General features: G+C 37.4%; 1 protein-coding gene and 1 long non-coding RNA gene across 5 annotated transcripts in view; one reads left to right on the top strand and one right to left on the bottom strand.

Moving 5' to 3' along the window:
* Nucleotides 1-19,851, bottom strand: part of LOC126942925 (uncharacterized) — a 29,182-nt gene extending 9,331 nt beyond the window's left edge. The window contains exons 1-2 of the long non-coding RNA XR_007721656.1: nucleotides 19,740-19,851; nucleotides 19,260-19,365 (exon numbers count right to left, since the gene is read on the bottom strand). This is a non-coding gene — a long non-coding RNA (uncharacterized LOC126942925). The remainder of the gene's footprint in view (nucleotides 1-19,259; nucleotides 19,366-19,739) is intronic.
* The window catches only part of RGS7 (regulator of G protein signaling 7), a 569,955-nt gene that overhangs the window by 406,713 nt on the left and 142,937 nt on the right, over nucleotides 1-20,305 (top strand). For all 4 annotated transcript variants that reach the window (XM_050770857.1, XM_050770848.1, XM_050770873.1 and 1 more), the window contains 2 exons: nucleotides 11,926-12,032; nucleotides 17,221-17,272. In XM_050770857.1, coding sequence (XP_050626814.1) covers nucleotides 11,926-12,032; nucleotides 17,221-17,272 — 159 coding nt within the window. The remainder of the gene's footprint in view (nucleotides 1-11,925; nucleotides 12,033-17,220; nucleotides 17,273-20,305) is intronic.

Genomic DNA, 20,305 nt, shown 5'->3' with positions numbered 1-20,305 from the left:
ATAAATAAATAAACAAACAAACAAATAAAATAGCAACACTTAAAAAATAGGTGCATCTTTTGGCTCCCCTATTTCATTTCTAAGAATTTGTGCCATGAAATAACATAAGATCCTTTTATCCATTTCCGCTGTCGTATTTTTTAGTTGGTTGCAATATCACAGAAATTAATTCATGGTCAGAGAGCAGACCAAGCAAATAAACTACTGAAACCAACCAAGCAAACAAACAAAAATGTCCATACTTACCTAGAGCTTAAAATATTCACTAGGCAAGATAATAATCAATAAAAAAATAGGTAAATATGTTATATATGGTAAGTGGTGATGAGTACTAAATAAAAATGATCTTTATGAAAGCCAAATAAAAGATATATGGTCTTTTACTGCACGTCTACACCACTGTAGTCGGGGCTGGTGTCTCTGATGTGGTGGCTTTGGCTAGAATCCAACTGAAGGAAGGAAGTGGGGTGTTCTGCTCTCTGGAGGAAGGGTTCTGAGCATTCCAGGCAGAGAGACTGGCAAAACCCAGCACCTGCACATGCTTAGTATGTTTGAGGAGCAACAAGGAGGTCTGTGAACTAGAGGAGGATGTGTAAAGATGGGCAAGGAAACAGGAAAGGAAGACAGAGAAGTAACTGGGGTGGCCAGATCATATAAGATCGTGTAAGCTTATGACAAGGAATTTTATTTCTATCATGAGAAATAGGGAAAATTGTTGAGGCCTTTCAGAGGAGGGACATGATCTAATGTATGTTTTAAGATAATCATCATACATAGCAAAGGGCAAAGTGTGGATGAAATTAGTTTGAATGTTGTTGCAGTGACTCAGCCACAGGATGATACAAGGTTGGACTGGGGTGGTGGAGGTGGTGGAGGTGGGTGGCTGATAAGTGGGCAGATTCTAAGAACATATAGCAAAGCAGGATCATCAGAATGTGCTTCTGAACTGGAGTCGGTGAATGGGAGAAATACATCAAAGATGATCCAAGCTTTTTGGTCTGAGCAGTGGAATGAAAGTCACTGATATTAACTCAGATGAGGAGGACTGTGAGAAGAGTGGGGTTCAGAGGAAAGCCAACAATTCCATTTTGACATGATGAATTTGAAATGTTTATTCAGTATTCACGTGGAGATGTTACAAAGGCTGTTCAGAATACAACACAGGAATTTAGGAGAGCAGCCAATCTGAAGATTCGTGTTCTAAGAATGATGATCATATCTACAGGAAAGTTTATTACATAATGAAAATGGTAAAAACTTGAATATTGAAGACTAAAGAACTGCTAAGATGCAGCGGGGCCAGGGCAGTCGGCTCAAAGGCCAGGCTCATAACCATTGCCCCATATAATGCAGCACTCTCTCCACCAGGGGGCGTGTATGTGTTGTCCACCAAGATTACTGCTCCACTGAGGCTCCAGCCATTTCTTCTCATTAATATCACCTACTACATCTAGAATTTCTTTTCTTATTTATAATTGGCACATAATCTATATATTTATAAGGTATGATGTGATGTTTCAATGCATGTATATATATATACATAATAATATAATGAACAAATCAGGGCAATTACCATATCCATCACGTTAAACATTTATCGTGTCTTTGTGGTAACAACATTCAAAATCTCCTCTTCTAGCTATCCTGAAATATACACTACATTATTTGCTATAGTCACCCTACTGTGTAATAGAACACCAAAAGTTATTCTTCCTGCCTAAGTATAATTTTGTACCCATTGACCAGCCTGCCCCAGTCCCCCACCTCCCCTAGAATTTATTTGAATTCTGGAAATAAAGCTGTCTCACTACGTACTTTATTAACACAACCTTATGAAACCATATTTTCTTAGAGGCTAATTGATTTTAATTCTGTTTATAATTTTTGTTTTTTAAAGAGGGGGTCTTGCTCTGTCACCCAGTGCAGTGGCATGATCATGGCTAATGGCAACCTCAAATTCCTGGGCTCAAGCAATTCTCCCACCTCAGCCTCCCAAGTACCTGGGACCACAGGCGTGCACCACCATGCCCTACTGATTTTTAAAGAAACTTTTTGTAGAGATGGAGTCTCACTATGTTGTCCAGACTGGTCTTGAACTCCTAGTCTCAAGCAATCCTCTTAACTTGGCCTTCCAAAATGCTGAGATTACAGGTGTAAGTCACCACGCCCAGACTGATTTTAATTCTTTAAAAATGCTGGGATTACAGGTATAAGTCACCACGCCCAGACTGATTTTAATTCTTTAAAAACATCTGACGTTTAAATTCTGGCTCATTACACAAAATAGTGAAATTGGCAAGCAGAATGGTGAAAAAAAGAGGGGGGGATTTTTGGGGGGAGTTGTTAATACTTTTAATAGCTCATCTGAATTTACTCATTATGGGTTCTGAACCTGCCTCATTATTGTTAGGCAGTAGTTATAATTTTAATTGTGGTATTTAAAAATCAAATTGTTGATGAAAGATTGTGCTGGTTTTAAAACAGCAAACAGAAAAAATGTTTTAATATAACTTATTTAACAAATTTACCCATATCTAGTTTCCAAACTAATTTTGAGAAAGATAGTCTCTATCCACTCAGTCCACGGAATGCTTGTGTATTAGATTTTAGGCATTCCTAGAAGTTACTTATTTTTAGACTATTTTAGTTACTAAAACACATACACCAACATATACGCACAGAGACTTAAAAAATAAAAATTGATAAATACATATGCCTATGTAAACTAGAATTTTTTTAATGATGCAATGCTGTAAAGATTATTCAAAAGTTGCAAACATCAGTCCTGACGTCCTACACGCTTCACTCAGTTCAAGCATTTGTTTCTGCAAAATACAGATAAAAGTGCATTCCATTGGTTTTGTTTTGAAATTTCATAAAAACTGTGACTGTTTCAGTGACCAAGACTATGGCTTTGAAATTTAGACTTATTTATTATGGTTCAAATATTAAGGAATAGTGATTTTTAAAAGAGATACCATTAACAGGTATCATGAGAATAATATGTTGCTTATTCCTTAGGAATGACATTTGATTTTCAGACAAAATGCATTCAACATATTTTGACACATGGGATGTATTATTGGCTAATCCCAAGGCATGTGTACATTTTTACAACTAGTTTTTGAAAATGTATAAATAGAACGCATGCATAAAACCAGTTCCTGTTTGGAATGAGCATTCATTTTGCTCTGTGCACACAACTCTATGCTATAGCAACCCTTGAGAATCATCAGGATTGAGTTATAAGCAACTGAAATTAAAATCTGCTCTTATGTGTCATATTGGGCTATTTTTCTCTTTCATGTTAGAGTATTGGGACATGGGCAATGGCAAGAATGTCTGAGAAATAAAGAAAAATCCATTTCCCTTTGACACAAGGAGGCAAAATAAGAATGGCGGCTGCTCTGCCACAACTTCTAGCTAGTGTTTTGACTGCACATCTTGTCATGGACTTAGAGTTTAAAAGTCTTTAGTGATCTCCCCTGCATTTACAGATGCCAACTCTAAGAAAGGAAGTGACTTGGCTGGACGCAGTGGCACACACCTGTAATCCCAACACTTTTGGAGGCCGAGGCAGGTGGATCATGAGGTCAAGAGATCGAGACCATCCTGGCCAACATGGTGAAACGCCGTCTCTACTAAAATACAAACATTAGCTGGGCATGGTGGCTCATGCCTGTAGTCCCAGCTACTCGAGAGGCTGCGGCAGGAGAATTGCTTGAACCTGGAAGGCAGAGGTTACAGTGAGCTGAGATCACACCACTGCCCTCCAGACTGGTGACAAAGTGAGACTCTGTCTCAAAAAAAAAAAAAAAAGAAAAGAAAGGAAGTGACTTACTCCTGACATGCAATTACAGACACTAGGATTAGAATTTAAGTCCCATGACTTGCAGTTGAGCCATTTTTTTTTTCCACAATTCCCACATGTGCTTGTTGGGCAGCGTGTACCCTCTCTGATTTGAAGAAACTCATGCTGCAGAAACTCCTCTGCCTATTACAAAGTTAATTCAGTGTCCTACTTTCTTCCAGCTCGTTCAGCCACATTCACTAATGGAAATTTTGCAGAATGTATACTGAATTTTAGATGGAATGTTGTTTTCCACTGTAATTTATTATTGCCCTGGCTTGTGCGATTGTGATGGTTTCCTCACACTGTACTTAGATGAAGTAAGCATAATTTTTATCTCATCTGAATACTATTCTATGCACCTAACCCATATATATAGATATAAGTATACAATACATATTAGTATATATAGTATATATGCTTATATTATTTATATTATATATTATATATACAATATATAATATATATTTATATAATATAATTACGTTTTTATATAATATAATTATATTATATATTATAATATATACTTATATTTCATATATAATTATATATATAATATAACAGAATCTTGTTAAAGGATTGGCTGATGGAACTACCTATCTAAATCTGGGGAATGCACATGCTAATATCATATAGGCTGTATAATGTAGATGTGAAACCAGTTATTCACACCAGTATTACATGGATCATTTTTTCAAATTTCAGCGTGATTTTTCATACATGAAGAATGCCTAAGATGTCGTAAGTGCCATTAGGCAGCTAGACTGGTCTACTCTGTGCGTGTAAAAAAGATCATTGGTTTTGGATTATCTGTTGCTCTCACTGCCAATTGCTTTGTTATTTTAATGTCAATTTTCTTTTTTTAGTCCTAGGCAAATATTATGCTTCCCTAAGAATTCATCTCCATTCTGATTGCTGTCCCCGTGCTCTCTCTGTCCCTGTTCTTCTTGTACTGTCAGGTTCAGGGTGTCCTCACATCAGTCCTCCTCTAAAGCAGGCCGGTCTCTCATTGGTGTCTGATCTTCGCGGTACGGTTTTGCAAACCTAGTGTGTGGAGCATGCTGCCTTTGGAAATCTGCGGCTATTCCTGTGATACTTCTTTTTGGGATTTTGTTAGTGTTCTTTGCTGTAGGGAAATAACAGGCATATTCCAGGGCAGACTGAACTTCAGCACACAAAAGACTCTGGTTTGGTCACTTGGGATGGTTAAAACAGAGTTGAATTGGAAGTGTTTAACATGACTGGGAAGCCCAGAGCAACACTAGCTACTCATGTTTCCCATCGCCCCTTAAACTAGATTAAGTGCTCCTGAATGTGACGCTTCATAAGCATCAAATGATAATAACTCTCATCTCAGGAGCGTGTCCGTGTGGCAGACTGTGTTTTAAGTGCATTGCGCATATTATCGCAATGGATCCTTGCCACTAATCTTTGGCACTAGTATTTTATCAACTTCTTCTTACGGATGAGGACACCAAGGACCAGAGAATCCAAGTCTCTTGCTCAAGTCACACAGTCAGCAAATGAGGGACCCAGGATGTGAACCTAGGCAGGGGGCTGGCATAACCTTTGTACTCTGCTCCTTTTTTGGAAATAGAATTTACTTATATTAATTTCCTATTGCATTCCTCAATGTTGATATAAATTATGATTCTGTTTTTCTTTCTCCTAAGGAGAATCTATTTTAGCTTATCTATTCTATGTCACCTTATTATTCACTTCTATATCCCAAATTATGGTTGCTGTTGAGAAAGTGACACTTGATTTTTTTTACATGCAAATGATGTTTTTTTAAAAAGATGAAAGCCCAGATACTTCTTTCACTGACTCCTACTATTGAGAAAATAAACTTAACTTCAGAAATTTCTAAATATGGTAATAGTCCATTTTTATTTGGTTTTGCTGGAGAATAAAATGTTCTGCATATGAGATTCTTCTACATGACTAACCTTACCTTTCCAAATGCCAGTTCTAAAAAATAAAGCATAATATATTGAAGGATTTCTAGAATGACCACGTCCATGTCTTCTTAAACAGAAAATGACAATTCTAACATATCTTCTTTTTATGGCTCAGAATTGTCCTGATGAATGCCTGTTATTTTATCATTAAGTAACTTACCTTTGTCTTCATTTTAGCATCTCTATTTCCTTAATAGAATCAGTTGCCATGTTTTTTCTCTTTAGATTTTCTTTTAAAATATTTCTCGCCACACACTAATCATACTTATACTGTGTTGGAAATGAAAAAAATTTTAATACATGCACATAAATACAAGTAAATAACATGATAGTGAGAAAATATAGGATTCAATGAAGTTTTTAAATTATCATTTTCTTGACTCAGAGGCATTTTATTAATCATTTCAAAATTATGAGCTGTATTTAGAAGAAGAGGAGGCTGCAAGAAGTTGAGCCTCTGGGTAAGGAAAACATTAATGAGTTTTAAAATTACATTGTAAACTTAGAGTACTTTACACTCAAGTACTCAAGCCTCTTTTATAAGTACTGTGCGCTAACCGATTGCACCACTGGAGTTCCCCAAGCCTCTTTTATACTATGGTTTTCATCCTGTTAACTTTTTGAAGTCGTTGTGGTCAAAAGCAAATTATGCTGTGGAGAATTCTCTTTGCTCTCAGAGGATGTTGATAATACCATTCCTTTAGAGTTTGGGGTGAAATCATCCTATGGTGGCATCAGGCTTAACACAGCTATTCTAGGCTGTTCACCTAATCAGAGGTGTTTGGAGACTGATTTTTGTTTCTCAGTTTGCTCATGGCTTGAATATCCAAACAGAAAAACAAACTGGAATTTTTCAGTAGGTTTATCGCTGAACTTTAGCTGTGTGGGTGAAGAGAATAACACATGTACGAGAAGATTAATTAGCGATTATTTTGCCGTGAAGCGTGATGCTGCTGAGCCATCTGGTGTGCCGTTACTGGGAGAGTGATCTTGATAGATTACTCATGAAACTCTTTCAACACTTTGTTCCAAGATTGTTATGGATTCTCATTCGATTAAGATGGTGCTAAGATTTAGGAGCAGTGGGACCACAGGGAAGTGTGGCGCCATGTTTGTCTGTGACAATAAACAAGTCTCTCTTGAGAATACTGCCCCAAGTCCACTCTGAGACCTCTTACTGGCATTTATCATGTTAATATCACTATTATCTTTTCTCACAACAAAATAGCTACAGTAGCCCCACCTCAACAGCTTATCAGACACAATAATTAGTCTGGTGTTTTTCTGTGCATGTTAGGATTTTAATATTCTTGGTGTGTCATTTACTCATAAATGTCCTTGTTCGTTGATTCAGCAAACATTGATTCACTTGCTACTTTTGCCATGGATATGCTGAGTGCTAAACTTGTCATCCTAAATGAAGCAAAAAATTCACCCCAACTTTCTGGTTTTTCATCTAGGCATTTATCCTGCTCTGGAGCTATATTTTCTGGAGATCCTGTAACGAACACAAAATATCTATTATTATTTCAGTACCTCTAGATGATTATTTGACCAAAAACCTTAGAACCATTTGTAAGCATTGTTAGAAGGTCAATCCTCTTAACCATTAAGTCAGAAGGTTTGATTTCACCTTGACATATGAAATATGTGTGACTCATATAGAAATTACCACCAGTATATTTCTACTAAATTCATGACATAATGCAAAAGTATCAAAACAAATTTTCCTTAATCATAAAGTTATGGAACATTAAGTGTCACTCGGAAGAGGCATAAAATGAGAATGCATATCATCAAATCAAACCAAAATACTGTACCTCAAAAAAGGAAGAGGAATTTTACTAATTCACTCATTCTCATTTGCAAGCATTTCTTAATGCCTGATTATGGTAGTATCACAGGAAGAAGAACCTGTCAACATACACTTCACACTCTAGAAGTATATAACTTGTAAATTAGTAGTTAACGAGATGCAGGAGCCAAGAATAGTCTTATGATCATTCACTTCTGTTTTTCTTTTTCGTAGCATCTCTATATTTACTTTCACTCTATTTTTCTAATCCTCATCAACACTTTAACACCCAACTGCTTTTTGTTGTTTCTTGGCTTGGTTTTAGTCATACTCTTTCCTGTGCTTAGAACTCAGAAGCTCCTCTTACTGTCTATCTTCCTGGGCATCTCAGTTTTCCCTTCTTGTATCTATACTCTGCAGATTTCCTTATGCGCCATAACTTAATTTCTCTTCCGGGAAAGTGTGCTAACACTATCTTCCCAGATCACAGACTGCTGGGACTAAAATAATAAAGATGGCTATACGAAGACAGATGGGCCACCTGACTTTGAAGACCTGCAAAGGATGTTACATGTTGCTTCACCCCATATTACCTGACAGGTGTAAGGAAGTCAGAGATCACCTGCAACTGCCCTAAGCTCTTCTGTGGATCTGGAGACCAAATGGACACCAAGAGGATTAATAGAGAAAAGCATACACATTTTATTAGTTTTACACGCACATGGGGATCTTCATAAGAGAGTGAAGTCTGAAGAAATGGCCAAAGCAAGACACTTCTATACTTTTTAGACAAAGTATAATAAATTTAAGAAAAAAATGACAGAACAAACAAAATCTGGCTGAAGGCAGTAAATTTTCTAGCAGAATCACTAGGGGATTTATGGGGGGTATAAAACTAATGGAAAGTAAGGGTTACTTGATTAAGTTTCTTAATTTTAATTTTTTTAAATTTTATTTTATTTTATTTTTTGAGACAGTGTTGCTCTGTTGCCCAGACTGGAGTGCGGTGGTGTGATCTCCACTAATTACAACCTCCGCCTCCCAAATTCAAGTGATTCTCATGCCTCAGCCTCCCAAGTAGCTGGGACTACAGACGTCTGCCACCATGCCCAGCTAATTTTTTTATTTTTTATTTTTTTTTAGTAGAGACAGGGTTCGCCAGGTTGGCCAGGGTGGTCTTGAACTCCTGGCCTCAAGTGATCCATCCACCTTGGCCTCCCAAAGTGCTAGGATTACAGGCATGAGCCATCGCACCCAGCCCTTTATTCAGGTTCTTCGCAGCCCCCAACTCCCAGTGTCTGGTGATAAGAGCTGTTTTCTTGCCCTGGCAAAGGGCAGATACTCCTCCCAGAGGAATCTTTATGGCTTGCTGCATATAAGAAGAGATAGGCCAGCTAGCCGTTTCTGAAACTACAATTTCTCCAGTGTTTTCAACTTGAAACAATCTGGGGTATTTTGGGATGGCATGTTCTTCATTCATCCACAGGGGTACTTAGGAACTCAGAATTTAACCAGAACTATAAGCACCTGCTCATTTGTTATGGGCCAACTATCCTTATAGATCCTCTTATCATTTTAATTTTACAGACAGTCAAAAAAAAAAAAAAAAAGAATAAGATGATGTTGATGAACATGGCTGTTTAGGACTGTCAGGTTCCCTCACTCAGCCTAGCTGTTTAAAACTTTTGTTACATATTTATAAGGGTACAGAGTAATATTTCAGTACATGAAATGTGCAATGATCAAATCAGAATAATTAACATATCTATCACTTCAAACATTTATTTTTCTGTGTGTTGGAAATATTCACTCAACCTAGTGGAGGGCAAATGTATGGAAGTAGATTCTCTGAAAGTGGTTTCTAGAAAAATAAAAATTATTTTGTGTGTAAATAATGAAGCACAGTAGCTACCATATACAGAGTATCTACTAGGCTGGAAGCACGATTCCAATTTCATTATGAGTGGGCTTATGTCATTCTCACATCAATCCTGCCAGTTGGGTTTATGACCTTTATTAATAGATGGGGGAGGCACAGAGAATGAAAGTAACAGAAGACAGTGGGTGTCTCCAAAGTTCTTGTTCTTTCCACAATGACACCCTGGCACCAAAGTTTTAACAAGGATAGGTAGGCATGTTGCTATGAGCAATGCATGCTTTGAGAAGGCCTTGACTTTGAACTGAAAGGATGTGGAAATGATGAAAATACACACACACACACACACACACACACAATTGATGAAAAAATGCTCCTCTGTAGAAAAACAACATTCTATACAGAGAGACTTGATTGGGAGTTTGGAGGTGATGGCTGGATCACTTAGTAACAGTCTTCCAAAGCCAGGGCAAAGAATGAAGAATAATTGGCAGTTGTTCTTTATTATCAGCAAGGACAATGCAGGGAGAGATCAGAGGTAGAAGTTATCAATTGAAATGTTTGCAAAATGCTAGATAACAATTTCAAGGGGCATCATAGTACCCCACAATAGATAAAAATTTAACAACAAGTTGTTTATTTATGTAGGTGTGAGGGGTAGAAGGATGGGATTCTTATGCTTTGCTGTACCATAGCTAGCTGCTTAGTTACTCAGTTCTTACTGAGGTGTAAAAGCTCCCCATGGTTGATGACTGGAGATATAGATAGATCCATGTCATCCTGGAACTGCTGTAAGAATCCTACCTTCTTGACTAAGAAACAGAAGTAAATTTATAAATGAATTGTACGTAAAGATACATAAACAGATAAATAAATCTAACTTTTTTGATATTTTCTAAATATAGTAGACCCTCTCTTTTATGACTTCCACATCTGTGGATTCAACCACCCATGATCAAAAATCCACAGATGTGGGAGGGCAAACTGGAGAACTTGAGCATCCTTTATGTTTGGTATCTGTGAAGGTCCTCAAACCAATCCCCTGAGGATACCAAGGGACAACTGTACATATATTTTTATGTTGGGATAGAAAACTATTTTGCATAGTTTCATATTTTCTAGCCTTTAAGTTAGAAAACTTTATGTCATCTCTGCACCAATGCAGTAGTAAATATTGACCAAATTTTATTAACCCTTTTGTTGGAAGAAATTGTTGGCGGCTATAGACAGTATGAGTATTACAGCCTTACTTTCAGACTATATGTTTCCATTGTCCGATAAATCTCTTCCCACTCTATCCCACTCCATATTTAGAATACTATATAGAGTAGTAAAAGCTAGAACAATCTTTACAACCACCAGTCTGTAGATTCAATAGTGCAGTAGAGGTGGTCCTTGATGCCTTAATATTCCCTGTTAGCATCACAAAATAATGGTCCGTATCATTAGAAACATTACTGATGGTACTAGATATCTATGATATGGAGAATGAGGTGATGCAATTGAAAACTTTTAAAAGTTTAAAGTGATATATAAGTGCCAAAATGCAACTTCCTGTGAGAGAACATTAACACAGGGCCAACACACGTCTATAAAATCAGGGAGACAGATTCTACAGATTCAGAAGAGCCTCCCCATTTTAACATCTCTTAACTTTATCTTCTTATGGGCTGGTTGTCATGGGATGAGGTTGGTTATGGCACTTGCTACCAGGAACTAGAACCATGTTAGTATCTTGCATGAAAGAGCTGAAAAAAGAAGTAAAAGCACCAAGTCAGGTTTTCAGAATGCCAAGAATGTGCTCTAAAGTGTTAGAAACAAGAGCTCAGAGTCACAAGGAAAACAAGCACTCAAACAAAGGATTTCTCAGCAAGGCAAATTTACTTCTGTAGAAGGGTGCTGCTTGCACTTCTGGCCACTGCGAGAGCACACCGAACAAAGGAGGGAAGGGGTTTTTATCCCTAATACTGTTAGTCCCTGCTCCTGTGTCCTGTCCCCATTGGCTGGAGTTGTACCGCACAATCTAAACTAACCCAATTGGCTACTGTTTAAAACTGAATATGGCTAATTAGGTGGGAAGGGAGAGGCTGTCCGTTATGGTACAAGGCATGTTTGAGCATAGTTTCAGGGGGAAGAGCTGTTTCAGTGGGAGGGGCAGTTTACAGAATGGGTAGCCAGGAGTAAAAGAGGGCTCTTTCCAAATAAGGAAGAGATGTGAGTTACAGACTGGGACTGGTAGGAGAAGTTGTTTACAGAGTAGATAGCTCAGGAGAAGGGACAAGGAAGTTGATCTGGAGAACAAAGAACAAGGAAGTCAGAAATTAAATCTTTGAAGAGGAACTTACTGTATCTGACAAAAGGAACCACACAAAAACGTTACATTCCTATAAATGAATACATTTAAAAGGATTTTTTATGTTCTTTGTTTGTTTTCATAAAACAGTGGAGGCGCTCCATTTGGGAACATTAATGGCTGCCCATGGCTACTTCTTTCCAATCTCAGATCATGTCCTCACACTCAAGGATGATGGCACCTTTTACCGGTTTCAAGTAAGTTTAATAGAAACGTTCTTTAACAGTAAACTAGAAGCCTGCATTTCACTTGTTCATTAGGTTTCTTTTGAACAGAACTTTTAAAAACTATGACTTATTTTACTTTGACTTAGGCTAGTTAGAAACTGATTAACGTTAAAGACATGAAAAGCAATAAACACAGAGAAAGATAAAGTATGCTTAGTCAAGGTGATGTGTGAAAGCTAAATGGTGTGATGATTGAAGTTCTATTTTATATGAAAAGCTTAAGGGAAATTCAGAAAGTGACTTAATGGCATTTGGGAAGACCAGAGAGTCTTCCTGTGTCTGACCCTTGCCTGTGATCCAGACCATCTTCAGCCCAAGTAAATGTTAATGGGACTGCTTGAAGCTCCAGATAGGATTCAGCTAATTATATAAACTTATAATTATATAAATTATATATGTAGAAGAGCATCCAGGCTCTTCTACAAGTCTGTGAAGACTGACATGATGATATATTGTGTGTGTGCACTCAACTGCAACAGGACACCTCAGATAACTTGCAAACTGCTAAGAGTCATTCTAGGTCATTTGCAAATGACACAGATGCAATTATTCTTTCAGGCAATGACTGTGGACTCTAATTTCAGTCATCGTAAGTATATTTGACACTTGAGTTCACATTGATTTACCTAAAGTGTATCTACATTTCAGTAGACATTATGGCTCATTAATAACTGACTAGCAGATTCTAGACTGTAAAATTTAGGCACATAAAATGCCAGATGTCAAACTCTAACCCATTTCCAACAGGTATTTGCTGGAGGGTTCTCCCCATGGTCCAACTTTCAGACTTTAGAGCCTTCTTCTCACTTGTTCTAAATATTATTGAATGCTCTATGTCTACATAAATGACTGAATAGTAATCGGAGTGCCTAAAATTTGTTTGGGAAAACCGAGAACAAAGAGGAAATATGCTTTAAAAATCACTTTAATCATTTGCTTTAAAAAATCATTTTAAAGATTATTGTCCTCATAGAACAGTCTCACTGCTCCTTCCTTAGGACTCAGTTCTCCCAAGGCAAATAATCGTAGGACAGTTTTGCACTTAAGAGCTAGAAGGAAATATAACCATCTCCTGAAACTGTGATACTGACCTAAGTTATCAAGCGCTTAGTTAAATTACTTAACTTGCAAAAGCTTTACATTAATGGAGCTTTATGCTTTATACAGCTAAACTTACACTAATGATAGCTTAAAATAGCATATTATTAAAGTAACTTGTGGTCCCAAAGTTAAATTTTTAACAACTAGGGATTATTGGTGATCGGCAAATAAATTGTTTATATGTGATTAATGCTTCCTGATTTTTAAAGAAATCTCTATTCCCAGAAAAAAGGTAGTAGGCAGACGAGGTTTACGTGTCTTAGTCATGCTCATGGGTCTAAAATCTCACATGAGGCCGGGCACAGTGGCTCATACCTGTAATCCCAGCACTTTGGGAAGCCAAGGCAGACTCATCACTTGAGGTTAGGAGCTGGAGACCAGCCTGGCCAACATGGTGAAACCCCATCTCTACTGAAAAAAAAAAAAATCAGCTGGATTAGCTGGGTGTGGTGGCATATACCTGTGCCTGTAATCCCAGCTACTCGGGAGGCTGAGGCAGGAGAATAGCTTGAACCTGGGAGGCAGAGGTTGCAGTGAGCTGAGATTGTGCCACCACACTCCAGCCTGGGTGACAGAGTGGGACTCTGTCAAAAAAAAAAAAAAAAAAAAACCCCATGTAAAAGAAGGGATCACCATACACACAGGAGAAAAGGAGGGAATTTTTAAAGGGGCTTTAGAACAAAGCAAGGGAATGGGTACAAATGACATATGAATTACATAACTGCTAGGGATAGACAGAGTTGTCTATACAAGTTCAGTGTACTCAGATAGATAGATAGATATAAAATAAACATTATCTATACATATACACATTAAAATGACATTAGCGCTAAATATTAGATGTTACTTATTTTAATGATGCATCCATATTTGAAATAGTGTCTAAATACAACACATTTGTAAATCTAATAATATTAGAATTCTAAAACCAAGGTTTTAAAAAACACCAGGAAAGTCAGAGGTAACTGGATTTCTACTATAATGTCTACCAAGTCATTAATCAGTCTGTACTGGGAGAGCTCTAATGATGGAACACATATTATTATTCAAGGTGTTCACTTCTACTTTTATGTTGGTTCCAAACAGTGAAAGTTCTTTATTATACTGAAGTGAAATTCAACTCCTTAGAAGGATATTTTAAAATCACAAATTCAAATAGAAAACTTGGGATACCGTGTTTACAAATTCTCTAGTGAATGACTGAGAGTCTAACCATCATTAAGAATCTAGGCCAGGCACAGTGACTCACACCTGTGATCCCAGCACTTTGGGAGGCCGAGGCAGGTGGATCGTGAGTTCAAGAGATGGACACCATCCTGGCCAACATGGTGAAACCCCGTTTCTACTAAAAATACAAAAATTAGCTGGGCGTGGTGGTGCATGCTTGTAATCCCAGCTACTTGGGAGGCTGAGGCGGGAGAATCACTTGAACCCGGGAGGCAAAGGTTGCAATAAGCCGAGATCACACCACTGCACTTGCAGCCTTGCAACAGAATAAGAGACTCTGCCTCAAAATTTAAAAAAACAAACAAACAAAAAAAATTGAGTCTTCAAAGCATTAGTTTGAGACAAACAGAAATATTGACTTCACTGGCATGACAATTTGTATATTTGTCTCAAATTTGTAGTACATGTCTTCATCATGTAATTTTTAAAATTTACTGTAAAATCACAATTGTCTAATATCCTCTTTTAGCTAATTGAAATTGAGATCTGCTGTGATTCTTTAGCTCTCTTTTGTGACTTTCAATATATTAGTATATGCTCCAACAGTTACTGAACAACAGTTGAACAGTTTTGGATGAGTTTCATCCTAGCTAAGGAAGCCAATATTGAAAAATCAAGAAACTCATGCATTAAATTGTCCTAATGTATGGTAGAACTATAAAAGTATGTATTTAAATTCCAAAAAAACTATGAGTTTGTTGTTCTCTTACATTTTACTACAAATCAAAGCATTACTTCTTAGAAAAAATCTTCCAATATTAGTGAAGAACATTGGTTTAGTGGCCTTGCCACATAATATCACAAGAAAAAATTGCTTTATGCTTTAATTTTACTGTCATTAAATTCTCATGAAAATAAATGTTGAAGAATGAAGAAAAGTATAAGAATGCAGTTGAGAATATTTTTTGTGCTTTTGTGGAAAAGGTATATGTCTGACTGGTCTGACTAGAATAGGTATTTTAAGTTTAGAGAAATAGATACACCTGCACACACACCGACACATACACATACATACTCCCAAAATATAGAAACGACCCGGGGAACTGCGCATTCCATAAGAAGCATCTCAAAAAGTAACACCCTACATGAAAGCAAAGTTTTAACTACTTTGACCCCTATGGCTCCCCTAGAATCCTGATTCAATTTTATTTTTAAGAAATCAAATTCTCGAAGCTTCATCTCCCATGGAGTGAAGTGAGATTGGGGTGCTGAGGGTGACCCGTATAAAGTCTTACTATCCTCTCTTGTCTAGCGGTTCAATCTTTTCTTCTTTCTTCAAAATTCCTACGATGATTTTGTTCTCATGTTCACAAAACTACTATTAGTAGCCTTCTTTATTTTACTACTATAATTTCCAAGAAAGAACAGAGGGTAAGTCAAAATCCCTGGGTGATGGTGGTCGGGGGGCCTCTGAGCCAGTTTGGAAAGGCTTTTCTGTAGAGATTCAAACAGTTCTTCCTATCTACCCATTTTCCCTCCTTAGAGTCTCTCTTCTAGAGGGGAAAATGATCAGATAATCAGAGATGACTCCAAATATTCTCATTGCACATGGCCAGTTAGTATAGTTAGCTAACAGATAGAATTAAGCCCACAGTTCTGATATTTGCCATCACTGTTACAGTGAGTCCTACAGGCCTCATCATTCCAGGGACTGGAGGTTGATAAGGAGACAGGTGATCCTCAAGTTTCCTTGTGGTCAGGAGCCAGGAATGTTCAACTAGCAGGGCTAGGAACGTCCTTTTAGAAAATATAAATGTTAATGATAATAATAAAGTTTTTCTTAGTCAGACATTTTCTTTGTAGTTTAGTCAGTTTCTAGAATTCTACAGAATCCAGATTCTGTCTATTATAGATTATATCACTCAATTAAGACACTATTCCTTTAAAAAAAGATCTCTGATTTGTGTAGTTTAAAACTTTAGAGCAATAGGTGTCTTTGTAAGGAAATGTTTTTATTTTTATTTCTTTTTTGTGGGTTGTTTAATTTAAATTTTTTAATTTTAATTTTTATGGGTACATAATAGGCGTATATATTTATGAAACACAGGAGGTGTTTTAATACAAGGATGCAACGTGAAGTCATCACATCATGGAGAATGGGATCTCCGTTTCCTCAAGCATTTATTGTTTGTGCTACAGACAATCCAGTTACACTCTTAGTTATTTTCAAATGTATAATGAAAATGTATAATTTCAAATGTATAATGTACTGTTGACTGGAGTCACCCTGTTGCACTACTAAATGGTAGCAATTAGTTACAAGAGGAATTTAGGAAATGTCTTTAAAAGTGAGAGTAAAAAGTTGCTTTAATCTCATTGGACAATGCTGAGAACCGCATTATATGACTAATGGAGCCAGGCAAATCATTGTCAGATCTCAGAGAAAGAGTCTATCGGTTGGTTGAACTTTTTTGAGCTACCAAAAGCAGTGTTGAGATACATGATTCACAGAAAAGAATGTTATATTTAAATGTATTTCATCCTGAGTCTTGCTGAACATAATACTCTTTCAGTCCTCTCTGTGGATGAATACTTTTTGTTTGAATGATACAATCAGACCTTTTTGCCTTTATGTCAGTTGGTGCAAAATTACAGCAAAGGGATGACATGTTAAATACCTGCTTGCTACCCATATTTAGAAGCTGAGCAATTGGTCAGCAAAGTAAATGTAGACAAAGAGTTTACAATGTCTCTCTTGGAACATGTTCTGTATTATAAAACATATAGCAAACAAATAGAGAATTGTGGAAGATAAATGCAGTTCACCAGCCAGAAACTCCACTAATTTTTTATTTGTCTAACCTGGGTTCCACTTCTTTTCATTCCACAGACGCCCTATTTTTGGCCATCAAATTGTTGGGAGCCGGAAAACACAGATTATGGTCAGTGCCATCTCTCATTCTTTTATTATTGACAGCCTGTATGTCCAGATGGATGTGTACTTGCATTTTATTGCTTTTTTCATTAAGAAAAGGAAACCACAATTCTCAGGATGGGGCCAATATTTTTAACGTTTAATTTATAAGCGACTTTGTTTGGAAAGTTACCAAACCTCGTGACAACTTTTTCTGTGGTGTGGTGCCCTCTGCAACTATTAAAGAAAGCCTTCTGATTAAGTCAAAGAGCTATAAAGAAGATTAAAGGGGTTATTGTTTTGTCAGAGCAACCTGACCTACTAGAAAGAATAAAAAAGAGGCGCATAGAACCAAAGTTCTAGTTCAACTCTCCCACTTAGCTGTGTGATTTTTGGTAAGTCCCTTGACTTCCCGAGGGTCCACTTTTCTCACTGTTCTATGAAGCATCCTATGATTTTTATAAGTGGAGGATTGTGTTAAACATGGAGAGGCCAATTACAAGCAAAAAAAAAAAAAAAGGCTAAAAAAGGAAATTCAATGCTAATAAATCAAGTTCAGTGAACTTAGAACAAACTTGGCTCAACAACCATTATTTCAGTCAAGCTTCAAGGAGAAAAAGAGCCCCTAGTAAGTATTCATCTTCTTAGATCTTCCTGAACAGTACAGTTTTCAAAGACAAGATTGCGTGGTTTTTAGATGTCATTTCTGCAAGTATTTATTGAGTATTTTTCTTCCTATGCCAGGTGCAGTAGAAGATGCTAGGTTCGCAAAGGTGACCAAGTTATTTGACACCATTGGGTAGCTCATAGGCTAGATGGGAAAGTAGAATTATACAGGAGTTACTGTAGAGTGTCAAGTGACTAGGAGAGTGGTATATGCAAAATTATACAAATGTTTAAAAGAATGAGAAATTGACTTTCCCTAGGGTCTTCCAGAATGATTTCATAAAAGAACTGGTAGCATTTGAGCTGGATTTTAAGAAGAATGATTTTTCAGATGAGAAGGCAGGGCAAGTGTTTGAGGCAGAGGAGCTAGCATAATATACAAAGGCAGTGAGAAGCTTCGCAGCAGCTTGTCTTTCTTTGGTATTCCTCCTGGAGACACATTTTTGTAAGAAGAAAAAATACAGGAAAATTCGTAGAAAATCAATAAAGCTATCTCTCATGTGTGTCGTTTCAGAAACTTGAATTTAGTAGATCATCCAAGAATGGTCAGGCTCTAGTCAAAAGAGTCAAAACTAACATAACTCATGAAAAAAAAAGTCTAAAAACCAGAATACCGAAAAATTAATATGGAGACAAAATTATTTCTTTCCAGTAGCGAGAATGCCAGTTTCTTCGTCCAGGGCACACATTCCTCAAAACTGAGGTCCTTGGAGAAAGAAGTTATTTTACAAAACAACTACTGATTTGTAGATCTGAGCTGGAGAACTTTATGGAGCATTTTATTCAACCTAGGATAATGCCTGGAGATTGTCTCACTAAAGAATATAAAATTCTAGAGGAGGAACACTGGAACAGCTAAGAGGGAGCTCATAGAGGAAAAACCCAGGCATTGGAGGCAGACAGACCTGACCATAAATGCTGTCATAACCACATACCAACTGTGTGACTTTAGGCAAGGCATGCAACACCTCTGAGCCTCAGTTTGCTCACTTTTCAAACAGAAATCATAATATTGACTTTCTAAAGTTGTTAAAATAATTCAAATTAATACACCTAAGGAAACTAGTATTGGTCCTCTCACATACTCAGTACCTTGAAATCAGCGTTTTGTGCTTGTCATCATTATTACCTGGCAGATACATTGCCTCTTTTCCCTGTTGAAAAGCAAATTCCCAGCCGGGCACAGTGGTTCACGCCTATAATCCCAGCACTTTGGGAGGCTGAGGCGGGCGGATCACCTGAGGTCAAGAGTTCGAGACTAGCCTGGCCAACATGACAAAACCCCATCTCTATTAAAAATACAAAAATTAGCCAGGGTGTGGTAGGGCGCACCTGTAATCCCAGCTTACCTGGGGGGCTGAGACAGGAGAATCACTTGAACCTGGGAAATGGAGGTTGCAGTCAGCTGAGATCGTGCCACTGCACTCTAGCCTGGGTGACAGAGTGAGACTCCATCTGAAAAAAAAAAAAAAAAAAATTTAAAAAGAAAAAAAATTCCCATTCTCAGTGTTTCTTTCTGCCCATCTGTTGTGTCTTTCATATAAATATGTTAGAGTGCTCACATTTAAAGCTCATGTTTTATCATTTTATAGTAGGTTGATGTTTCAGTGGTGAGCCTGAGGAAATGTCATGGCCTACACAGCAAATCATTTACAGAATATCTCTTAAAGTAGATCGTCCCAAAATACTGAATGTTATAAGTTTCGCATTGTTCCATGAAAGGGCCATACATGCAAAGTGTCCATCAAATGCAGAAGGAGCCGAGAAACCAAAGAACAGAGCAGAAAAATCCAGTTTGTTGGCAAAGGGTGCTTTACTGGGGAACTTACAGACAGATGCATGGTCTTGAGTGGCCACAAGAGAAGTAGGCCTTCACACTACAGCCTTCCAGATCCAGGGTTGCTATATCCTGGGGGAAAAGTGTATTTGCTCTGGAAGGAATGAGTGGGTGGCTGAAAGAATGCTATGGGTGTCACAGCTACGGGTGATGTATGCAACAAGATCAAAGGTGGTTGTGGAGGAAAGGGGAAATTCAGAGTAAATAAGTGTTTCTACATAGAGAGTAAATCATCAACTAGACATCTTGGAGGCATTCCCAGACTCAGGGTTAGTCAGGAGTCAACATGGCGGACTAGCATCTAAGATGGAATCACTCTTGTTCCCACACACGTTACCACCCATCGGTGTCCATTTCCGAGGGGATCATCTCCTGCACTTTCTCCCCAAACCTGGAATACTTGCTACTTACAGTAACTTATTCTTTAATCATTATGTGTGGGTTTTTTCCCTCTGAAGAAACATATTAGAGGTTGTGCTTAGCTTGCCTGAATTATGTACAAGTAAAGAATAATGTAATTATTCCATTAAGATGATATGGGAGAAAAATGAGAGGAAG

This window comes from Macaca thibetana, chromosome 1, assembly GCF_024542745.1.
Source record: "Macaca thibetana thibetana isolate TM-01 chromosome 1, ASM2454274v1, whole genome shotgun sequence".
NCBI lineage: Eukaryota > Metazoa > Chordata > Mammalia > Primates > Cercopithecidae > Macaca > Macaca thibetana.
This window is presented reverse-complemented; position numbering and strand designations above follow the sequence as displayed.